This window comes from Podarcis cretensis (genome assembly GCF_951804945.1).
Source record: "Podarcis cretensis genome assembly, chromosome: 1".
In the NCBI taxonomy this organism is placed as follows: domain Eukaryota; kingdom Metazoa; phylum Chordata; class Lepidosauria; order Squamata; family Lacertidae; genus Podarcis; species Podarcis cretensis.
The window spans coordinates 25,500,365-25,524,708 of record NC_137170.1 but is presented as its reverse complement, the minus strand read 5'-3'; the positions used below and the strand labels follow the sequence as shown (position 1 = coordinate 25,524,708).

The 24,344-nt window shown below is 42.9% G+C and overlaps 1 protein-coding gene across 2 annotated transcripts in view; it reads right to left on the bottom strand.

The window, feature by feature from the left end:
• Nucleotides 1–7,025: 7,025 nt before the first annotated feature.
• Nucleotides 7,026–24,344, bottom strand: part of KCNK10 (potassium two pore domain channel subfamily K member 10) — a 75,872-nt gene continuing 58,553 nt past the window's right edge. For both annotated transcript variants that reach the window (XM_079988917.1, XM_079988916.1), the window contains 3 exons: nt 16,963–17,149; nt 11,419–11,561; nt 7,026–9,500 (listed from right to left, as the gene is read on the bottom strand). In XM_079988917.1, the coding sequence (XP_079845043.1) occupies nt 8,880–9,500; nt 11,419–11,561; nt 16,963–17,149 (951 nt within the window). In that variant the 3' untranslated portion in view covers nt 7,026–8,879. The remainder of the gene's footprint in view (nt 9,501–11,418; nt 11,562–16,962; nt 17,150–24,344) is intronic.

Genomic DNA, 24,344 nt, shown 5'->3' with positions numbered 1-24,344 from the left:
GGGTAATGCACACAAGGTCACCCACCTCATCCATGCACATTCCTAAAACTTGGGTGGGCAAGCCAAGGGGCCTTGCCTTTATTCAACTTTGCCCATCTCAGCAGGTTGGCATGACAGGGAGGGATGTTACAGTCTTCCAAAAAGTTCCAGGAAACCAAGCCTTTTGGGACTTCGGTGTGAGAGTTGGTATTTTATTTACAAAATTTATATTCCACCCTTCCTCCCAAAGTGTGTTGCAGAGACAGGACAGAGAGAGAGAGAGGAGAGAGAGAGAGAAAGAGAGAGAGGGAGAGGGAGAGAAAGAGAGAGAGGTTCCTGCTGTTTCTCCTTCTTTCTGCTCACATTGCTCCTTTGCTTGGAGAAGGCAGGTGAACAAGAAGGAACAGAAAGAAGGGTGAGCCCTACAGAGCCAGGAGTCTCCAGGCCTTCTACTAAGCGTAGGTCTCAGCAGCTGCCCAACAATACTAACCCCACCTGCTGGACCTGCTGGAAACACAGCCCTGGTGGCAAAACATAAGGCACTGCCTGGAGGCTGCCTGCAGGAGGTCTTGGCTTGCAGCATAAACATATGGTGCCATACAATGTGAAAGAATATGAGTCACCACTGAATAACCACAAGCAGCTCCAACTTGTATCAGAGGATTCTGACTTCAAAGAGAACTCCCACACCACCCTTTGGAGAAATTTTATGTAACTTGTGTCATTCAGTGATGAATACGCCTCTTTTATTGTTATTATTTCTATGGCTGCATTTACCATACACCCATAAGAACCGAAGAAGAGCCAGTTGGATCAGGCCCATGGCCCATCTAGTTCAGCATCCTATTCTCACCATCACCACCCAGATACCTATAGGAAACCCGCAAGCAGGACCAAGGCACAAGAGCACTCTCCCCTCCTGCCATTTCTAGCAACTGGTATTTAGAAGGATACTGCTGTAAACCATGGAGGCAGAACATAGCCAACATGACTGATAACCTTATTGTCCACGTATTTGTCTAATCCCACCCTTCCTACAAGTTCTAGGTGCCATAGTTTGCCCCAATAGCCTGTGATGTAGGTTAGGCCAAGGGTCAAGCTACACAGGATGGGCCACGGCACACAGGGTGGGGATGAGCCTCTCCTCTGATGCTACAATCCTGACAAAGATTACCAAAACATAAAACTTTTTCCTATGCCAACTAGAACCTTGGTGGAAGAACTCAGGCTCTCATTCCCTGTCTTCAAAGGATGAGGCTGCAGTGTTGCTACCAGTCAATGTAGACAATATCAAACTAGATGGGACCAATAGTCTGGTTCTGTATGAGGCAGCTACATATATTCCCATGAGAGAGAATTTCCTGCAGAGTCAGCTGCAGATGCCCTGCTCTTTGGCAGATGGCGCAGATTGTGTGGCCCTCCTCTGGTTCCATGGACTCCAATCCCATGGAGCCCCATGAAACCACGTTTCCCTTACACTCAGTAGCCACTAAAGCAAGTACGCCACTTTAACTGAGGAAGCATCTCTCACCAGAAGTGGAGCAAGGCTTTCAGACAGAAGTGCTGCTTTTATTTGTTTTGTTTTGTTTTAAGGCTCAGTCAAGAGATTGCCCTTTGCTCAACATCTGAATCTTGTTCCAATGAATCCCCAGCTTGGGTGTCTTGCAGAGCTGTCCATGGTGCTACCTGCATCCTGAGTTTGCTAAAGCCTTTGCTCTGCTTAGCTTCTCTTGACTCTGCATTGCTTAACCCTGAACTCTTGCCAGGACAACCACCTCCCTCCCCCTGCTTTGGTCCAAAGGCTCACACTGCTGTGGCCATTCCTGGAACAGAACTCCTGGTGGTGGGAAGTAATTTTCATTGAGACTGACGCCCAGGAGGAAAGGGGTTAAATCCTCCCTCCCCACATGACACAGTTCCAGTCCTGATAATGGGTCCGTGGTGCTGCAAACCACTGAATTTAAGACAGTCATGCAAGTACAATGGGAGGCCTTTAGCAGTGGAAGATAGTGGCTGACCAGAGACATGTACTTGAATCCTTCTGGTCCAGCATTCCCTCTACAACACTAGATCTCAAAACACAAGGTGACACAGAATAAAGAAATAAGTAGATAAGAAGAGCCCACTGGATCAGGCTAATGTCCCATCTAGTTCAGCAACCTGTTCTCACAGTGACCAGCCAGGTGTGTGTGGGAAATCAGGGAGCAGAATATGAGCACAAGAGCACTCGCCCCTCCCATGGTTTCCAGCAACTGGTATTTGGAAGTATTGCTGCCTCCAATTGTGGCCATAGAGCAAGCAAGTCCAACAGGTAGATCATGATCTACCGGTAGATCACTGGACATCTGTGGTAGATCACTGTTAGATCACTGGCTCCCCCCAAAGAAGCTCAACAACTTTGGCTCCCCTCAAAAAAAGCTCAGCAACTTTGACCTGAACCCCCCAAAATGGGGTAGATCACTGCCAGTTTTTAGCTCTGTGAGTAGATCGTAGTCTCTTGGGAGTTGGCCACCCCTGCCATAGAGCATATCCATCACTCTTAATGAAATATTAGCCACAACATGCTAACCGTGTTGACTGCACAACTAATGCAAAAGATGAATGGAATATCCAACAACAAAAGATTTAGAAGAAGAATAAACAACAGGAAGAATGGTTGTAATCTTCCAGAAGGTCTTTGTTGCAGTTTTACTCATCTTTGGAAGACATTACATTCAAAACAAAACAAAACAAAACACACAGTTGCAGCAGAACGTATTGAGATGGCAAGAGGTGTATTTGGCTTCTTACCCAGCTAATGATATTAATTAGAGAATCCTCATGTTCTAAAAATAGCTTTCTAGAGCACTGTGAAATTATATGGAATTATATGGAATTTTTCCACAAGAGGACCAAGTTGTTGTTGTTGTTGTTGTTGTTATCAATTTAGAGAGGGAGCCACACTGAAAATATTGGCCCCCATATTGCTACTAAGAAAGCCAATCCCAGCCCTCACTCCAAATCCTCAATTTCATTCAGTCAAAACAGACTTCCAGTTCATGGCTTTGGGTTTTAAGAAATCTCAACATTTACCCAAGTCACAAACTTCACAGTAGTGAGAACCTTTATCTCCAATGAGTCCAAATGAGTTATTCAAAAATTTCAGCCCTTAAGCTGTTCTTGCCCACCTTTCAAACTGAAATTAATGTTTGAAAATTAATGTTATTCCAGATCCAACTGGAATAATGGACTAGTCATGTATAATACATGGTGGCTTCCAAATATGGGTGCACATTCTTATTCCGCTCAGAAGGTACATTTAGCCATCTCAGTAGAGTTTGAGTGGGCATTATGTCAAAGGCAGTTTTCATGTCTGGATCTCCTTTGGTGAAGTGGGGCAGGGATATTTTCTGCATGATCTTGGAAGCTGTGAACCTGGCCTTGGAAGCTGTTAAGGCAGAGGTGGGTAAACAGTGGCCCCAGGCCAGATGTGGCCTTGGGACCTCCACATCTGGTCTGCAGGTTCCTGCCTTACCCTACCCCCAGCCACTACAATTAGACTTCAAAATGGTTTTCTATAGTTAACATTTGATTATTTTCCACCTTAATTTGCATTTGGGATTATCTCATCTAATGTGAGTAGCTTAAGCCTCAGAATCCATCTAAAAGACTATGATTATTTTTTTTCATTTACACAGTGGCATATCTACATATATCAATTAACAATTTTCTCAGATCCGCAGGGAAGAAACCAGATGTTATTTGAACTAGAGAAAGAGAAATACTAACACCTTATCAAAGCCTGGGAATAAAAAAAGATAAATGATGGGAAAGCATGAAACAAACATTTATAACCCCATCAATTCAAAAGTAATTAATTTCTTCCAAACATAGGCACCCATAGTCATTCCTTAGAGATTTTGGTTGTTTAAACCTATGAGGCCATCCGACCCTTAAAAAGGGGGGTGAGGGAACCTGTGGCCCTCCAGATATTGTTGGATTTCAACTCTCATCAGCCTCTATCAGCATAGCTAATGGCCAAGAATGGTGGGAGTTGTAACACAACAACATCTAGAGAGCCAGTTTCTTCAACACATTTGGTATTGCTATAGGACAGCTCATAAACATAAACGGCTCAGCTATTTTAGGAAGGATGCCTGTGAACTACACACACACACACACACACACACACACACACACACAAACACACAATGTAGCTCATTGAAACCACACAGAGAGGGCTGCTCTTAATCCCCCAGGGTCTGAGCCAATTGCTAATTTACAGAGGTGTATGCATCCGATCTCATCATCATCCATTGTTCCCCTGCAGTTGAAACAGTAAACTACCTCAATAAAAAAACCACAGATAGTCCCTTTAGTTAGATGTTACTTTCAGCCACTCCCATTATTCATGTAAGACATCAATCTGCACCAGCAGCTTCACTGATGGGTCTCAGAGAAGTTCTAAGGCGCATCTTCCAGATTCTCAAGTTGATTGCTCCCATTATTGTAGAAAGGGGCCAACTGTAACTTGAAAACTGTCATGAAGAGAAGTCAGCTTGCTCACCTGCCTTGACAAATGCTGCTTTCAGTGTAGTTTAACCTAAGCAGGTCTAAAAGGCTGAAATCCTAGGGACTTCACTTGCCATTTGAATTTAGAAAGGTAGGATGACTAAGTGTGTTGTAGAATCAGGCTTCACAATACCAATACTGAGTTCAACAGCTGTTTATATTTCAGACAGCCCTGGGTTTGTTTTTACTTTTCATGTCAGGCCCTGCACCAGGAGGAATAGGGTCTGAAAGCTCATGCAGCTAAGCAGACGTATAGGGCTGATCTGAAATTGTCCAGTTTTTGAGAACTGATACAAGAGAGCATTTTGGTCCATTTTCAGGAGGCCCAAAATTCAGGGTGAGTTGGAAACGCATCGCCTGCCTCTGGCACTCCTTTAGTAGCAGCCACATTTTCTCCCCAAATCCCTCAGGAGTGACGCTACATAATTATGCAGTGTCACTCCCTGTCTTTGAAGATATTTTTTTATTTAAAAAAAATGGTCACCAACTCACAGCCACCATAAGGAACACCCTAATTTTGTCATGCTGTCAATAAATTTGCCGCCACCACACACAAAAAGAACTGAGGCAAAAGTTATATTAGCAGCACTAGTGGAAATGCAATCAATCAATAAACAGAGTCAGTGGGCAATTTCAATTTGCATTCTTATCCACTAGTTAATGCATGTAAATAGGCAATGGCTGGGCATTCCCCACTCAGAAAGAAGTGGCAGGTTCCTGAGGGAGTAGGCCATTTTGTTGTCCCTCTGCTCCTGGAATGAATTGATTCTCCAATTATATTCAATGCAAAGAAGAAATACCTGCCTCTCAGCAGAGGCTGGCTGAAAGATGGCAAGGCCAGAGCAGCAGACACTTGGGGCATCATTGATGATGGACATTTTGGGCTCACTAAAGCCCTTTGATATTTAATTAATTCTCACCTAGCAGCACTAGCATCCCCCAGTGCACACTCTCCTTGTAAGAGAAAGCTGGTAGCGAAGTAACATTTAACAGCTGGCATTTTAAAGAGGGTGTTTTTGTTAATCTTTTTTTTTTTTTTTTTTTTTTTTGCATATCTGATGTTCAAAGAATGAAAGTTTGAAGGACCAGGTCTTTAAAACATCAGATCTGTGCGATTAGAGCTCTTAAGTCTAGCCACTATTTCCCTCTCAAGGTTATCACAGAAACTGCATGTCTTAAGAGAATGTAATTCCCAGTATCTGATCGTAAAGTGAAGGGCAACTGACTGAGCAAGCTTTCAGGGCTGTCTTGGTTCAACAAATCCATAGACTGCAAGGGTGGGAAGAGTTGTTTTTCTAGCCTTTTTTCGGTTTCTGAAGCAACATCTTTCATGATAAAGGTCACGCAAGGCTTTTAATCTATGAATTTATCCAGCATTGATCTTTGACACTGCTTCAATAGCCTCCTAGACCAGCTGACTCCAGGGCAGCCTTTGAGAAAAATGTCAGCCACAGGTAAGTTTCTCGCAGCCTCTCCTCTCGTTCTGGACACTCCCACCCCAGGTTTTGCATCTGGTCCCAATTCCCCAGCACCTCCTTTCATTATGCACTTTAATCACATCCTTATGATCAAGCTACACAACATTCAATGTGTCTCTTAAAAAAAAATCTCACAGGGGGAGTCAGGTTTGGTATTGTGGGTGTACAAAGCTCCCCAAGTGTCTCAATGACCACCACCTCCCCACATTTGCTACAGGAGCAAATTCCCGGAGAAAACTCTTCATTGGTGAGGGGTGCGTGTTCAAAAGCCCAGTGCATTGTAGATTAAGGTTACCAGATTTTTTTCAAAGAATCTGGGGACACTTTTTTGGGGGGGAAAGAGGAAAAAAGTTGTTGTTGTTGTTGTTGAATTAAGAAGTAATCTCTTTTGTGGTCTACTCTGTCGCACAGCCTTCCTCTGGGCCCCTGCCTGCTCTCTTGGAGTGCTAGCCACCATGGAGTAGGTTCGGGCTGAGCCTGGGCTCAGTCACGTGTCCTTGCCCTCCTGGTGCTCCCCTACCTCTCCTTTCAGTGATGGTGGCAGTGGCGGGGCAAGGTCAGGGCTTCTCTTTTTTTCTCCTTCCTCTTTCTCTCTCTTCCTTCTCCTCTCCTCCTTCTCGCTGCATCAGCTCCAGGGTTTTCCTGGCCCTGGAGTGCCGCTGGGCAGTCGGCCGGGTGCTCTTGCTCCCGGCTCGATTTGGGTCACGGAGGGGAGGTGTCAACAGTTCCTCCAGTTGACACACCAGGCATCCCCAGTTTCCCTTGGCAGTGGCGGCGGCAGCGGCAGGCTCAGAAGCCCAGAGCCAGCCTGGTAGCACAGTTGGCTCAGGCTGACTTCAGGAGCTGCTCGCTGCCGTGGTGCCCGCCATTTTGCCTCACCGGAAGTCCCCATATGATATATCTTGTGCCGTTGAACCAATCACACAACATTCTTTCCCTACTAACAAATCTACAACACTTAAAATATAAATCGGGAGACATTCCGGGGATGGATTTTGTCCGGGGACAAATTTGTAAATCTGGGGACTGTCCCTGGAAAACGGGGACATCTGGTAACCATATTGTAGATGGGGCCCATCCCATGTTTTCCCTAGAATGTCAAGGCATGATTACAGAAACTATTCCTGGTTATATTATTTTCATAAACTAAGTTTGGGTGGATTGTATGGAAGAAGGGAAGTGTAGTGTGTTGCACTAGGTTTGGTGGAATTTGAAGAACCACAGCTGTTGGTGACAGTCTTTGAAGGCTATGAAAAATACATAGATGATATGCAAGTTTGCACATGTATTCCAACCCACCTTTCCTTTCAACACCTTTCCCCTCACTCCATTTCTTACGCAAGCAAACACACCCAAGATCGCATTAATTAATTTTCTCACATCCTCTTCCTTTGTTTTTAGGTTTGAAGCTATTTGTGCTCTCCATATGCAATCATCAAAGACATGGCAATGGGTATAAAATGTGTAGTAATAATTATCTTGTTGTTTGTTGTTGGCTTTGAAACCAAAAGAGGTTTTGCTTAGGTTCTGAGGAAGGGAGGAAGAGAAACCAAAATGAATGAGAAAGAAAAGTAAGACTTACAGGAAGATAGTTGACAAAGCATGTGATTTAACAGTTGCACAATATGATGTTATTAATGGCACTTAAAGCTATAAGCACTTAAAAATTTTGATCATGTTTTTTATCATTGCCTTCATCATCCACGTGGAATTTTGGGAAGTTGTCTGTCTCTCATACCTAAACCCTAACGACCAATAGGGACACAGAGCCCTGAGCTTTGAAAGTTGCCCTGTCCCATGACTTTACATTGTATATGCCTACTGTTTTAAAAAATTCAACTTCTGCTACAGAGAATAGCAAAATGTTTGACATCATGCAAAGGCTTCGCTCTCCGTCTTCATTGTATTTCAACTGGAGCTCCATCAGTAATACAAAGTGTGGATGCGAACATTTTAAAACAAGGGGCTCACTGTTTAACTGAACCAAGCGCAAGGTTATTCCTCGCTTAAGCAATGCAGATGCTGAAATTTTGAAGGTAATGAGATAATCTCCAATGTATGATTATCAGTTTATCACAGGAATTTCTTCCAACGGCAGGGGAAAACACCCATACCCACCCACACCCCAATTTTCCCCTTTTAAAATTTCCATTTGTTATGTGCTGTTTTTGTGTGTTTTCTTTTCTTTTTTTCTGGGGGGGAAATATCCTGCTGTTATCTTCATCAGTGTCCAGGCAACTTCCTTGTGCATGGGCATTTATTTATTTATTTATTTATTTTTGGATTACTGAAGCTAATTCATCCATTTTTGAATGTGTGTGTATATATATATATATTTGAAATACAAAATGGGAGAACAATCATATTTGGATCCTATGCCAAATCATAAACACTGCCTTATTTTAAAGTTATTTTGCCTTTCCATTAAAAAAAAAGGATTCAGCAGTGACAGAAGCTAGGAACTTGTCATCCATTGAAAAAGTAGAAGCCTTCTTTCCTCACTTCCCAAAATGCTCTTCTAAGAGGTCTGTCTTTGCTCCCAAACATTCCCGCTGTGTTATTTGCCTTTCCAGCTGTATTACCCTGGTGTTTGGATGTTCCTCCATGGCAAGCACACGTAGGCTGTCATTGTCAATATTCCAGCTGCAGACGCCATTTTCCAGTGTGATTTCTTTTGGCAGAGCAAACTTCGGTTGTTATGGCACAGTGAAATATCCCAGGATGTTATGGAACCAGACTGAATTAGGAGTCTGTATAAGGCACATGTCTTCTTGATACATATATCCATCTGTATATATATCTTGTACGTATATAAAAGACTAACATTGGTTCGTGAGAGTCAAGGGTCATTGTTTTTGTTGGTTTTCACATTTAATTCCTGTCTTCAAGTAATGCTTTGTTTTCGTGTTCCCTTTCTTTGGTTTCGCTGGGGATCATCCCATTCTCGAGGCCCATGTGCTGTTCAATGCAGTCGGTGAGAACGGCAGTGCTGGAATGTTCCGAGTGACACCCTTTCTCGGAATCTTCCTCCTTCTTCTCCTCATCCAAGGAGTAGTTCCGGAAGGTCTCGTAGATTTTGCGCACGTCTTCCGGGATGCTCTTCTTCAGGTCTTTGTTTTTCCTCTTGGTCAGCTTGGAGGAAGAGCCGAACTTGTTGATGATATTGTCCTCGGAGGCCCCCTGCCCATGCTTGCTCAACTGTTCCGTCCCTTTAAGGCGCAGGTTGTTAGGCCTGTTGTTGATGCTTTCCTGAGATGAAGCCTTGAAGTGGCCACTGTCCAAGGCAGCAAATACGCAGCGTTTCTCTGGAGAGAGCATATCCAGCGAGTGGGCTCTCTGGTCCAGCCCCAGCCGCCTGCGCTCCATGCTCCGAATCGTCGCTGCTCTCTGGAGCTTGTCGTGGATTTCCACGCTCAGACGCCGCCGCGTTTCCCTGAACTCCGCAGTCACGTTGGCTTTCCATTCAGCTGCGTGGGCTTTTATTTCACCAACCTGTGAAAAAAGTCAAGAACAAAGAGCTGAAAAAAATCATAGTATGGTTTTTTTAAGGGTGGGTTGTTGTTGCTGTTTGGTACTTAGAAACTCCTGCAAGTATATATCAAGTGGTGCAAGGAGGGGAAGTGACGCTAGTTAGAATTATTCACTTGGTTTCCAAATGGCTCTTGTCTACTTCCTACTATATTGCATTCATGCCATGTAAAGACACACGGGAGGCGATGCTGGCCAAATGTCTTCTTTCACACAAGCTATTCAAGGCATAAGAGCTCCCTTTGAGACCAGTTGTGGCAAAGCTGTGACATTCAGCTTCATACAAAATACACCATTTTGACATACAACGCCAAGCTTAAATAACAAACTGAGATTCTTCACAAGGGGAAGAGGTGTTTCTTTGACCAAGCTGAAACTGTCAAGCTCCCTTGTTATTTTTGCTATTGCCAGGTGTACTGCCGCTAATGCAATCTTGCTATATTTATAGCACTGAAATTGTGGTGGGTTTTGTGCATAGCTGTCAACTTACAGATTTGAAAATAAGGAACCAGCAGCCTTGAAAATAAGGGACCAGCAGCCAAAATAAGGGGCCTGCACCCTCACCTGTTCCAGGCACTCCAGTCTTCCTGTCCTCCTGCAGTCTGGTCAAACTCATGCTGGGTAGCTTTGAGAACACTGTCCAACCAACTTTGTAACCAGAGGTTCAACTGAATAGAATCTGAATCACATGCACCACAAGGCCTATGCAGCCTCAACTTAAAATGGCTCCCCGGCCTGGCTTTGCACTGCAAAGTTTGCAGCAGCACGTGCAACAAAATGGCGTCCAGCATTCAAAAAACCCCTCAGCTTGCATTAACTAGCCACACACAAGGCATGCAAGCTCCACCCCCCAGTCATTCTTAGACTTCTTATTGGGTGAGCAACACAGCCAAGCAACACAGGGACACTTGACAGCTATGGTTTTGTGTATGTGGTTATATTTGCCATTATGCCGGTTTTTTATTATGTTATTATGAAATGGTTCTAACGATGGTAGATTTTGAGATGCCTTCCCATTTTCTTTGATGTAAGCCACTTTGAGCCTGATTCCTTTTGTGGAAAGGCAGCATACAAATAAAATTGTGATGGTGATAAGATGGTGATAGCATCCATCTGTCTCGAGAGGCAATGGAGTGTGCCTCCAGAGGTGAACTCAAACCGCTGCGTTTGCAGCACCAAAGTGACCTTCCAGGAGCATGAGCCTCAGTAGAGTGGATGGAGGTCCTGGGATGCCCCAAACAAGAAGACCTTCCTCTCAGTCTTGCTAATGCAGGCCAAAGGGAAGCAGAGTGATATGTTTGGCACCAGCCTGGCTGCAGGAGTTCCCAGAAGGAGGCATACAAGATGCCATCCAACCTCCCCCCCCCCTTTATCCTGTATCTGACCTCCTTATTTACTTCTTATAAGCTGTTTTCTTTATGAATAATTATTAAGATTTTTCTAATTATAACTTAAATACCACAAGGAAGTCTTTTACTTGGTTCTTTGTATTGTTGTATGTTATGCTTATTGTATGTTATGTTTATGTTTAATGAGGGTGGATTTCTGTATTGGGGAGTGGGGGGTTTATGTTATGTTGTAAATAAAATTTCCAATAAAAATGGAAAATTGAAAACAAGATGCTATCCAACCATCTTAGGGACTCCACTCCAGATTTGGGTAGGACTTACACTTCAGCCTTTTCTTCTCCGTGATAAGGGTAAAAACAAAAAAAATGTTTTGTTTAATATTTTATACAAACCATTGAACACTTTTTTTTAACAGTGGAAGGTGGGGTACAAGTCTTCTAAAACAGACTTAATGAACTAATAAGGGCAAATTAAAGCCAGCACTTAACTGGCAAAGGAAAACCCACCAGGGTCAATCATTTGTCTGTAGTTACCTCCTCTTTAGTCTTCTTCGAAATAACTCGCAACCAATCTCCAATCATACTGAGGACAGCAGCAAAGTACGCAAGGCCCACGAGGATCCAGAACCATACTAAGGGCTTATACCACTCCCGGTAAGGAATTTCGGCATTTCCTCCTGAGGTGGGGGGAAAAAACAGACAAAAGCAAAGTGTTTGGTTTCACCCAGGAATTTAAATACAGAAATATCAAAGGGTGAAACCATGTTTTGTCACTGTTAAGTTATCAGCCCACTTTTTATATACTTTTTGCAATGAGATTCCTGCATTGCAGGGGGTTGGAGTAGATGCCCTTTGGGTTCCTTCTAACTAATATTCTACAGTATAAGCATTGCAAATGACTATTTACAAAGTGATAGCTTGTCACAGTGTGAAAATTGCTGTTTGATAAATTTACATTGTCCTGTGAAGGTTCAATGAGTTCTTAACTATACCTGATGCAGGATGGCAGACTTACAATAATAATATGCAAAGTAGTCTTATTCAGAAATACACCCAGTTCAGTTCTAAAACCTTTGCTTTAGGAATGAAGCCTTCAATTGGTATGCTAGTGGCTCCTTTTTTGAGTCAATAGTGTTACCAGCATGAGTCTGACCAAGCTGCGGGGGGCAGTGGAGGACAGGAGTGCCTGGCGTTCTCTGGTCCATGGGGTCACGAAGAGTCGGACACGACTAAACGACTAAACAACAACAACAACAAGTGTTACTGAAACTGGATCACTCATTTCCTGAAACCATTTCCTCCATGCCAATGGCTTTAAAACAGCAGCACGAATCTGTCCTTTAAAATCAGGCTGTAATAACTTCTGTCCCAGCAGCCAGCACTCTGAAGGGATTGGAATATCAAATTAAATTGTTGCAAATCCGTAACTAAAATTGGAACTTTCATTTGTTTATTTCCTCTTTTCTTGTTCATAACTTTTTAAAACAATTAACAATCATATTAGAGCAAGCTCTGTTTCAAACTATATGCCAGGTCATTATGCATGGGGGTTTTTCTCCTTCAAAGTTTAAAGTTCAGGAATGCAAATGTTGAATCCAAGTTTAGAGTTTGAAATGTTTTTGCTGTATTCCAAGGCAGATTTCAAACATAATCAACTTGCAGTGCTGAAGTGCAACTTACCATGCCTCTTCAGAAGCCCAACTAACATTATAGTGACTGTTTATTAGATTGCACCCTAAATTTCCCCCTTTTCCATGTAGCTAAATATTGACAGATTGGCAAAGGCCCACTTGGGACCACAGCTCAATGGTAGAGCATCCTCTCTGCATGCAGAAGGTCCCCAATTCTATCCCTGGCATTTCCAGGTAGATCTGAGTGAGATTCTTCAGACTCCTACCTGAAACCCTGGAGAGCTACTGCCAGTCAGTGTAGACAGTGTAGAGCTCAATGAGCCAATGATCTGACTCAGTATAAGGCAGATTCCTACGTTCCTAAGCCTGGACTTAAATAGCCCTATGGAGCTCAGTCTTCACACCACAATATACAGTATACAATATATTTGTATTACCTTACTTCAAAACGAAGCAATTTCCTGGGGCCCTCCTGTTCATTCAAGGCCCTTGGCTTCTGCCCTGGCAGCACCACTGCCCAATAACATTTATGTATGTAGATGCGTCCCCCTCCCCTGTAATATGGTTCAGTCCATACCTCTCTCTCACTCCCCCTGAGCATTTCCACTCTTGCAGGCTGTTAGCAATCTGATCCATTTCAATGAAGCCTTAAAGTGCATTCTGCCCAGCCTGTCTAGGAGCGGGCTTGCAATGATTGAAGACTCATATAAAAACCAAAGCATACAATTGCTGGCAGGGATCCAAATATTGTTTTCTCTCAACGTACACTATACGTGCTGCCATCGCTTTATGCCTTTCCCAGTATAACAAAGGGCAAGCGGTTGTGCTCTTCATTGCTACGCGGCGGCGAGGTTATTCTGATCACATGTGCCCCAGTGGGAATTTGCCATAAAGCCAGATAACGGCCATCTAAGCACAGAGTTAAGGAGGGAGTGTGGCAGTGGTGGCGCTTCATCCTGCGCTATTTTCTTTGTCCATCAACTGGTGCCATCTCAGTCTATCAACAGTTGCAGTTCCAAACACACACAAATGACCGTATTTTTTGCTCTATAGGACGCACTTTATCCCCTCCAAAAATTAAGGGGAGCAGGCAGAGGGGAGAGGGGGTGTGAGGAGAACCTGAGCTTACAGGGTTAAACACTTTACAGGTGTTTAACCCTGTAAGCTCAGGTTCTCCTCACAATGTGTGTGCATTCTATAGAGCGAATGCAGGCTCCTTGGCTTCAGCGATAGCAAAGCGAAGCCTCCGAAGCGCGGAGGGAGCGTTCCCTCCACGCTCCGGAGGCTTCGTGTTGCTTTCGCTGAAGCCTTTGGAGCACAGCGCAAGTTCCCACTGCGCTCTGCAGGCTTCAGGTTCCTTTTACTGAAGCCAGGAGAGCAAGACTCTCCTGGCTTCAGCAGAGAGGGAGAGCTGCGCAGCACCCCTTCAGCCAAGCGGGAGGAGAAATGGAAGGGGCTCCTTTTCTCCTGCCACTTCGCTGAAGGGGCGCTGAGCAGATAGGGGGAGGTTTTTTTTCTTGTTCTACCCCTCTAAAACAAGGTGCATCCTATGGTCTGGTGCGTCCTATAAAGCGACAAATACGGTAATAAGCACAGAGAGAGCCATTTTAGTGTAAATCAACCAACGTCCACTAATCTGTCTCTCTGTGGTAATGTGTCATTTATATTTTACAAGCAGCTCTTTCAAGATCAAAGGGAAGATAGCCTGACAGGCTGTCAGTACAGAGCAATGGGAAGGTCCAGGCAACTGACGTGTTATTGGATGGCAATTGCTATTAGCACACAGTGGTGCATTGAAGGAACTTGTCACACAGCAATTCTTCTCAAGAGTTAGTCTCCTAAAAAAAGCTGCCAACAGGAAGAAATCTCCTAGCTGATAGCATTCAACATGTTATTGGATTGTTACTGGATGATCTGGATCTGCCCAGTGGCCTAAGATTCACTACCGGCTCCATCCTTACAAATTCCGCATTCTATTCCATTCATAAATCTCAGAAGAAACCATCGGGACTGGCTACACTGATAATATAGGGAAACATGGATAAACTCAGCTCTATTCAAGTTTTGGGGGTAAACATTCCAGGGGCCAATAACACCTCTCCCTCAATCAGCTCCCCACCCCAGAGAGAGAGAGAGAGAGAGAGAGAGAGAGAGAGAGACTGCATGCACACACATTTCACTTCTCTGAGGGATCTGAGTAAATAGCGTTGAATGAGGAAGTGGACAAAGTATGATCCTCACTTAGTTCTATGGGTGTGGTATGTGGTATTCAACACTAGCTGTACTCAGAGCAGGCCCAGTGAAGTAAATGAGCATGGCTAACTTAGGTTCATTCATTTTAATTGGTCTACTCCTGTGAGTGGGGCTTGGTTGAATACAACTCTATGTGCTTTTCGGATATGAGAAAGCCAACCAATTTTATCACCTCATCACCAAGGGAGCAGCAAGGGGTGTGGGCCCAGAGGATCTGTGGATACTGGAGCAGACCTACAGGGCATCACTGTCCCCATGGTCACCATGTTGCCAACCCCTGGAATATAGGATTGCAGCCTTATCTACCCAGAATTTAGTGCATTTCATAGAAAGCAAAATGATCAATTGCCTACATCTTTTCGTTTTAACACAGGGCTTCATCTTCATTTCAAAGCACTTGTTAAACACTGATAATATTGATACAACTGAAACCAGCAATGCTGGAAGAAGAAGAGATAAAAAGAGCCATTTCACAATGATTCCGCGCTGTATATCCTTCATTCATGGCCTTCTTGAGAAAGAACACTGAAATGAATGGAATTTGTGGCAGCAATGACTGGTGGATTGCAACCAAAGATAGTAATATTATAAGAAGAGCTTGTCTGGATGAGATCAAATGCCACCTTGTCCCTCATTTGGAATCAAGTAATGACCAGCCAGATGCCTGCAAGAAACCCACAATTAAGGCACGAAGGTAAGACCACCCCCTACTGTTGCCTCCTCCTGCCAACTGATATGAAGCACGTTATGCTAAGAGATTCTACAGAAAAACATGGAGTCAAAGCATCTTCTCTTCATCACGGCAATGGGGGGGTGGGGGGGACACTTCCTCTTCTCTTTGACCTCCAGTCCAAAATGGTACATTTGCTTTTTGGTAATTGACAGGAACAGATATTTATGGCTCCGAATTGTAGTGTTCTCATCCCAGCAAGTACATAACATCTGCACTACACACCTCATTAGTCTTTCACTTCCAATGTCAGGTTTCTATAATGAGATGGATCCAGCGCCAAGAATTCTATTAAAGATAGAGAACATAATTCTGCAAGCTAGCGCTTAAGAAGCTGTTGTCCATGTGCTTTGATATGTGTGTGTGTGTATCCCTTTTATCAAAGACTGTAAAACAGCTTTTTGGACAGCTATCATTTATACTTCTGATCTTACTTCCACTTTTGAATTTAAGTGTTTCTAAAACATTGATGTTGTCCTCAGGAAGGCTGTTTTTATTAGGAAGAAATATGTGTGAAATAGAAAAACTGCATTCACTTTTATGCATGGTTTGGACGCTGCTGATTCCCAGCAGGGGATACCGCACACACCACTATTTTGTCAAATGACTTGCAGCTGTTCACTCATTTCTTCAGCAGGACATCTGCATTCTGAAAAGTTCCCTTTTCCAGATAATTTCCTTTCTTCCCCTACTAACCACTGCACCTCTTTTCTCTACCCCAAGACAAAACAAACAAACAAAGAAACAATTCCCTTTCCCCTCCAGGTTCCAGTCAAACTGAAGATGCATGGATGGGTTGGGCTATACATACACCATCCTTTTAAAATGCTAAAATCCTACCAAAAATGGGGAGACTTAATCTATTCCCTCTCCCTCTCCTCCTGGTGGGATTTAAGTTTAGACTTTTCTTTTGAAACGGGTTCTGTTTGTGCAGCCCTAACTACTGAATCAGGAAACAGAGCTACTGTTAGGTGCTTGGGAGATTTGCATCTGGGGCTCAGACTGAAGGGTCCAGGCATTGTAGTCCTCGTGCCAAATAGGCAGCTTGTGGGCTGAAGGAGTTTGTCCTGGTGTTTTCTGTTCTGAAAACCACCATTATAATGGCCAGAAAGGTTACTGGTAACCTGAGGAGCCAATGAAGGCTAGGATTGTCATGTTTCAAAAAGTGAAAATCCAGACACAAAAGTTGTTGAGCCTTTTTTGCTCAGCCTTGGGATCTGTCCACTAGCCCATCCATGATCATATCACTTCCCTCTGGCCCTTGACTCTTGTTGATCAGACTCTTTGCCTGATCCAGTGTCTGCCCTCCAACCTGATTACCCTCAACTGGATTGCATTATAGTTAAATTTAAGGGGAAGGAATCAAAACAAATTCTGCAAAGTACTGTCTATTTCCAAACACCAGTGGCAGAGTAGAACTTCTTTCCCCCAGAATGTACCACCAGGCCAAATTACATGCCTCACCTGCCACAAAATCACCAAAGCCAACTGTGGTCAGAGTGACAACCACAAAGTAAAAGGAGTCCAGAACTGACCAGTCTTCAATATATTTGAAACAGACTGCAGGAATAGTGACGAAGACGATGCAACCGGCCAGGATGAAGAGGATGGTTGAAATCACCCGGATCTTGGTCTGACTCACTTGTTTCTTCTGCAAAAGAAAATGAAATAGAATCAAAACTTTATTTGCGATTGTTAATGCACTGCTTCCTGAAACCAAGAGAAAATGAATCATTTGCCTGGGAGCACTTCAAAGCAGTCTGCAGAAAGATAAGGCAATAAAAATCAAGTACCGGTAAATTTTATGGCATTGCAATTTAATGCCGAATGTACAAATGCAACACAGGCCCAGATACTCCTAACTGGTCCTGCTAGCGGAAGCCCATGCAAGGAATTCCACTACTGCTATGTCAGTCTGCATTTCTTAGTGCATAAAGTATTGGCTGATGTGTAGAGATCTTTCGTATTCTGATTAATACAAGAGGATTCTAGAAGCTACTAGGAGGTTCTCTGAGTGAGAGAAGCAGGCAGAAGCTTCATGATTGTTTGGGTTATACCTTCTGGGAAGCTGGTTTGAACTAGTTCTCTTATCTCTTCCAATTAAGGTCATGCTGACTATAAATATAGACCAGAAGGAGCCTGGGCCTTACTTTCTCTTTATATCTCTTCCTTCTGGTATGGTGTTCTATACATAGTATGCTTAGCGTTAAGTTTTAGTCTTGTTACAAGTTTTTGTAAGTGTTGCAACTGGATTTTTTATGGACTGTGCCAATCATGAATGTATTTGGATTTGTGACCATTAAGCTCATTTGCCTTCAGCACAAGTAAAGCTCTGCTGGATGAAATACAATTGCCTCTGGTCTACTTTTGGGAACTCTGATACATGTTGAAGGTTTTCCTCCACACGTATGCCGGTGCCATGGTGAGGTATAAAGGAGTGGGAAGAAAGAAAGATTACAGTATAGCTACCTTAATGGGAGAGATTTAACACATATTGTCCATTTTCTCATTGAAATCAAGGAGATATCGAAGTGCCTCACATTGGCTGGCTCATGGCCTAGTTCCCACTGAGGTGATGAAATAGTGCCTTGGCTGTACCACTTGTCTCCATGGTGATGGATCGCGAGATGCAGTTGTCCAGAAATAAGAGAAATATTCTACACATAGACAACTAGAATGTGAGGTAGAGTTCCAGGCAAGAGCGGGGATGGAAGAACATTCAGTTATATTGAGCCCATTTGGCAGTGATTTACCACATATTCTGAAGGCACATGAGGCCACCATCGTGCTGAATCTAAGCAGGTCTGGGTCCAGTCAATGCCTGGATGGTAACTCCACGAACTGCCTTGAGTTCCACAAAAGAAAGGTAGGTTACAAATGAAATTCAAAACAAAAACATACCGCCCCAACTGGTTTTTTTCAAACCAGGAATGTGCTTTTATGCAGAGCTGTGATCTCATTTCAGATTAGATCACCTAGAAAGGAAATAGGGTTTCAGAAAACTCTCTCTACCTCATTCCCTATGGAAATGCCAGCTGCAAAATTGGCAGTTACCAATCCCACCTGCCAACGAGCATCTCCATTGCTCTGGACTGAAGAAGCTGAAACTGCATTTCCTCAGCTCTGAAAAGGTCACCTGAATGTTGCAGTCAATCGCCAGGTAGCAGCTTGGAAGGGGGCGGAATAATAATCCCACAGGTCTCAGCAACACAATTTTGCTTCTAAGACAGCAAGTTATTATTCCCTCCTGTAATTTTCCTGGTTATATGTCTGCTCCGTGTCTATCTTGGAAGAAATCAAATGAACAAGGGAAACATAACCCAATTAAAAAAAAGCCCATCAAATCCACAACATGCGATATATCTGTATCTCTAGTTCTCTTCAGACTTTCCTTTAAAATATTAACACATAGGGGAGGCAATGGGGGCAAATGCAATCATTCCACAAACCCCTTTGTCATGAAAGGAGACTGCAGTGGGCAGCTTTTTGTACCCACTGTGGTACCCTGTGCCTTGAATTCAGACAAATCCCAAATCAAGATCTTTGGACAGATCTGGGGCTCTTCCAAGCCAAAGCAGGATATCTCCAAAGCCACCCCCGAGTTTTGCTGTTTTTGAAACCTTGGTAGTTGGAAACCCAGGCTGATCTATTGCAAATCATCTGGAAATCTACCAGTAGATCCCAATCTACCTTCTGCCTACCCTTCTTCCAAGCTCCCCTCCAAAGCAGACCCTCATTTTGGAGGTAGTCACTATCTGCACAGTGCACCTAACCTGCTAAAAACATGAATACCAAAGCATGCAAGAGGGAGCCTTAGTTTGACAGGGATCTTATTGCTGACAGTTATAGAAGTGCTCATGATTTATTTTACCCCCTGCTGCGTCCAACTCTGGTTTCTGCTCATCCAAAGAAACACATAATGCAGTATAAGCACTAAAATATGAAGCAACTGCAATCCCATAAAATCGACCATGCTTCCAAAAGACTGCAGTTGCTAAATCCAAATATGTATTATTGATGGTTTGCCTTCTTTACAAAAGCAACCTCTCAGCCCCCTTTTGTTTTTCTCCTAGAGATGCCAACGCCGTATGGGGTGCACAAATCTTCTGAGGTAATGGACTGCAGCTTTTCATTTTAGTTGCTGGCACGAACAACAGCAGGTGAGTCATAGACTCAACTAAACAACCACACCATTCTCAATTATTGCACACACACATGCATGCTAATAGGGGGCAGTCCCCTGTAGTTCAATGTTTAGAGAAGGGCCTAACTGAAAAGAACTAAGTTTAACTCAAAGACTATCTGTCTTGTGTTTTCTACCGTTTCATTTACTTCAGGGGCTTAGCTACCTTCGTAAAAAATAAAGCACTTTACATGCATAGCTGTCAATGTTTTCCCTTTTTTAAGGGAAATTCCCTTATTCCAAATAGGATTCCTTGCAAGAAAAGGGAAAAGTTGACAGCTATGTGTTATAACACAGTGACACCAGATAGCACTGTGGAGTCCCGTCTTTCACCCCTGGGATTTCCCTTTTATGATTCTGTTAAATGTGTTGATCCAGCCCAGGTGAAAATCATTCAGGACCCAACATATATACATTTTAATCTCCAGGTGGCCGCTTCATTTAAGGGAAAGCAAATGACGGGCAGGGGCTGAAAGCTAACAGGGAAATGTGTGCATTGATCTTGATTAGAAATAACCGTGCTGGAAAAATGAATGAAGTCTTTATTCATTTCACCTTTACTAATGTTAGGCATTTTTAAAGTGCTGGTTTTTCAGCATTCTTTTGTTTCTACTCACCATGATGATTTTGTGCAAAATGCAAGCAATGGAAAGGGGGATAATGATCATTGGCCCAGTTAGGCTGTGATTTAGCTAGCATATAGCTCTGGTGTTTGGAAAATGTGAATAAATCTTTACCCTTGATCTGAGAGGTAGCCTCGATATCAAACTGTCCTTTTCGCACAGAGTGGCCCAGATTACGCAAGCAGTGCAGTAAACTCTTAATCGCGCATTCAATACTTGCTTGTTTCCCAGCTCCATGTGATGGAAATAATTGGTTTGGACTCATAAAACCATTGCAGTGAGATTTAAAGTGGAGTGTTTAAACACCACATTTAGTGGGGAGGCATGCAGCTAAATCCCCATATCACACTGACTTTAAAAGCAAAGCAAAACCCACGTGTCTTTGAAACAGCAGCACCCTACCTTTCAAAAGCAACGACAGCAGATTCTTAAGAGTTGAAGTCACAACAGTTTGCAACATCTCCATAGCTAATATTCTAGAGGGGCCTGCACAGAATAATGCAGTTCACACTGCTAAAAAATATCAGGTAAGGAAATCACCAGGAAAGCAGAATGGAATGTTGTCTGAATGCAGCCAAAATGATGTGGTGGTCTCACCACTCATATAAGCATGAAATTGCTATGCACAAGTGGTACTAATCGTGATAGTATATGAAGTTGTATTTTACTAGTAATTGTGTCTAGTGAGCAGCACTTTTGGAGCATCTTCCAAAGCTTACATATTCAATCGTCCGCTCCCCACAGGAACAGAACAAGACACAGGAATTCCTGACTCCACCCAGTGCAATCTAATGACTAAAATAAATAACAACTCTATCCACATACAGTGTTCAGCTTCTTACACTGTCATATGTGTTAAGTTGTGGGTGAACATATCAGATGACACAGTGATTCTTCCAAAGCAGCTCTTTATTTGTAAGCTGGAACAGAACTGAACTGAAGAGCTCAGTCAGCCTGCTTATATAGAGCTCCAGAACAACGTAACTGTAGCAACTTTCTAAAACTATCCAATCATTGAATGTCACTTTCGATCCTTCATTTGCATAACTATCTATAGTATCCCCCTGCTGGCCCAGGGTGAGAACTTCGGTACATAACAATATGCCTGAGCCTTTTGCTCAGGCATGGAGCCCTTTTACACTTCAGCCATGAAGCAGCTCATTAACCATAGTTTCCTCTTTCATCAAAAACACGAAGCTATAATAGTAATAATAATAATAATAGTAATACTAGTAATTTATTATTTATACCCCACCAATCTGGCTGGGTTTCCCCAGCCACTCTGGGCTGCTCCCAACAGAATATTAAAAGCACAATAAAAGATCAAATATTAAAAACTTCCCTAAACAGGGCTGCCGCCAGATGTCTTCTAAAAGTCAGATAGTTCATTATTTCCTTGACATCTGCTGGGAGGGCGTTCCACAGGATGGGAGCCACTACCGAGAAGGCCCTCTGCTTGGTTCCCTGTAACCTCACTTCTCGCAGGGAGGGAACCACCAGAAGGCCCTCGGAGCTCTGGTTACCAGCCATGGAAAAAGCCAGGATATTAATCCACAGTTTGAAATTGATTCAGTGATCTGTTTTATTCTGAAGCTGGCAACCACAGTTTTCCTGGTTTTGACGAAAGAAGAAACCATGGTTAATTATATAGTTTCACTGTAGTTCAAACAAAGGGGTTCTGTGTATGGGAAAACAGTTCATGGATATCACAGCTTAAGAAGCGCAATTCATTCCTGTTTGGATGAAACGGGAAACCATGGTTAAGTAGGTAGCTCACAGGAAAGGAATGAAGGGTGTCCATGTTTGTTTGTACAAAAGGTTTGTGCACATTTTTTGTAACTAAGTTTCTAAATTATTTTAATGTTCTTTTTTATTATTGCAACCTGCTCTGGGAACTTAGGGTAAATGGCAGAATAATAATAATAATAATAATAATAATAATAATAATAATAATAATAATATCAGAACTACCTCTCTGCCTCCAACTTGTATCTATCCTTTGAAACCTGAACTGATCATTTTGGTAAACTAAGGAAGTTAAGAGGGAAATAACACATTCATACAGGGCAGTCAAACAAAGCACAGCTTTGAGGGCTATTTATACCTACAGCATAATGCTGTTGAAATTGGATTCAGTTTGATTTTAACCTGCAGTCATGGTTTATATCCACCCCCCCAAAGGCCCTGAGGCTTAAAGCAGTTTTTGATTCAGTTGAGTTTCTAATAAGAATACAAAGCCCAGGTTGGCCAGAATTCTCATCTGAAAATACAAACACCTCCCTTTGATTTTCCATTCCATTTTAACGTTACCATAAATCAGGCATGGCCAAACTTGGCCCTCCAGCTGTTTTGGGACTACAGTTCGCATCATCCCTGATCACTGGTCCTGTTAGCTAGGGATGATGGGAGTTGTAGTCCCAAAACAGCTGGAGGTCCAAGTTTGACCATGCCTGCCATAAACGGTACGAGAGAGACTCAAACATAATTTAAACTTCATATATCAAAATGTTCGCAGCACGAGAGCAGAATACCTCTGGACATCACCTTGAAGAGGTTAAATTATTATCTCAGCAGTTCTGAAGCCTGTGTGCAATTAGAACATTCGAAGGTGTTTGCAAAATGTGGTGTAACCAAATTTAGCCCTTTCAAATTCAGTTCAGCTAAAGCTGAACTATAGTTTTATTCCTGTGGGAGAAATTACCCTTCTCCTTTTCCCAGTTATGCTCCAGGAGAACTGCTAAAAGTACTGTTGCTGCAGCGAGCAACCAAACTGCTCACAGAAGAAATTGCTTGGGAAGAGTTCCAAGTTGTGGAGCACATCCCATCGGCACAGAAAGAACAACCCTTCTCACACGCACACATCATCAGCCAGCAGAGTTAGAGCAAGGTTTGTGTCCAAGTCAGTTCCACTGCATAGCGATGGAACAAGTTAGAGGACACACAAGCAGGAATGCAGTTTTATGTTGTTTGAGTGCGAGAGAGAGACTTTGTGCAGGCCACTAGAATGAGTGGAAGGTTGCCTGAATGTTAATGGCCCAGAGATTGAAAGAGGACAAAGTCCTTACCAGAGAAGAATGGCAGATTAAGTTGATGGACTATGCCGAAATGGCCAAAATGACCGGAAGAATCAGAGATTAGGAAGACCAAAATTTTAATAAGGAATGGGGGAAATGCATACCTGTAATTTATCTTTAAAACCCATTGTAAACAGCTAAAATCATTAGTAGGATTGGAATAACACTTGTAGTTTCATGTTGAATTTTGGATATAATCGAGATGAAAAAGATGTGGGAGGAAATGGTTAACAAAAGGAAGCACGAAGGGGAGGAGGGAAGTTCTGGAGATTCTTTGGAATCTTGTTTTTATGTTGGTTGTTGGATAATTGATTGTAAAATTTTAAACTGAAAAAATAAATATTTTTTTTATTTAGAAAGAAAGAAAGAAAGAAAGAAATAATCCTTTAGTACACTGATTTCCCTTAGGGTCAAACAGGAAACATCAAAAGGAGAAGACTATAAGCTACAGCTAGCACAAAAGCAATTTCTACATACTTAGAGCTTTACAGAAACACGGTTGATTTAGTTGGAGCTCAGTAGGGGAGATTCTTCAAGTCCCAGTCAAGATTAACTTCACAGAAACTAGAGTTTTGCTCTTTTCACGGGTCCTCTAGCTTAAGACAGGGGATGCTGCAGTTCATCCCAGTACCTGATCTGGAGAGTCACTTCCTCCCAACCACCCCAATCCGCAGGCAAATTCCTTCTGCAGACTTAGAAAAATATCCTAATAGAGGATATGATTAATATTAATTTGCATATGGTTCTGGAGACAGTCCCATGGGATCTGAGAGCTGTGCCAAAAGGAGGAAAGAGGAAGTGTATTCATCCGCAGATCTCAAAGTATTGTAGGTTTTAAAAGCATTTATAAATTATCTATAGTGATAGCCTGGCAGACTGAAAAGCGGACTGCCTTGGAGTCCAGCAGAGATAAGTGGAAGGGGTAGATCCTGGCAAAACATGGCACTGATACCCTCTTGTCACAGA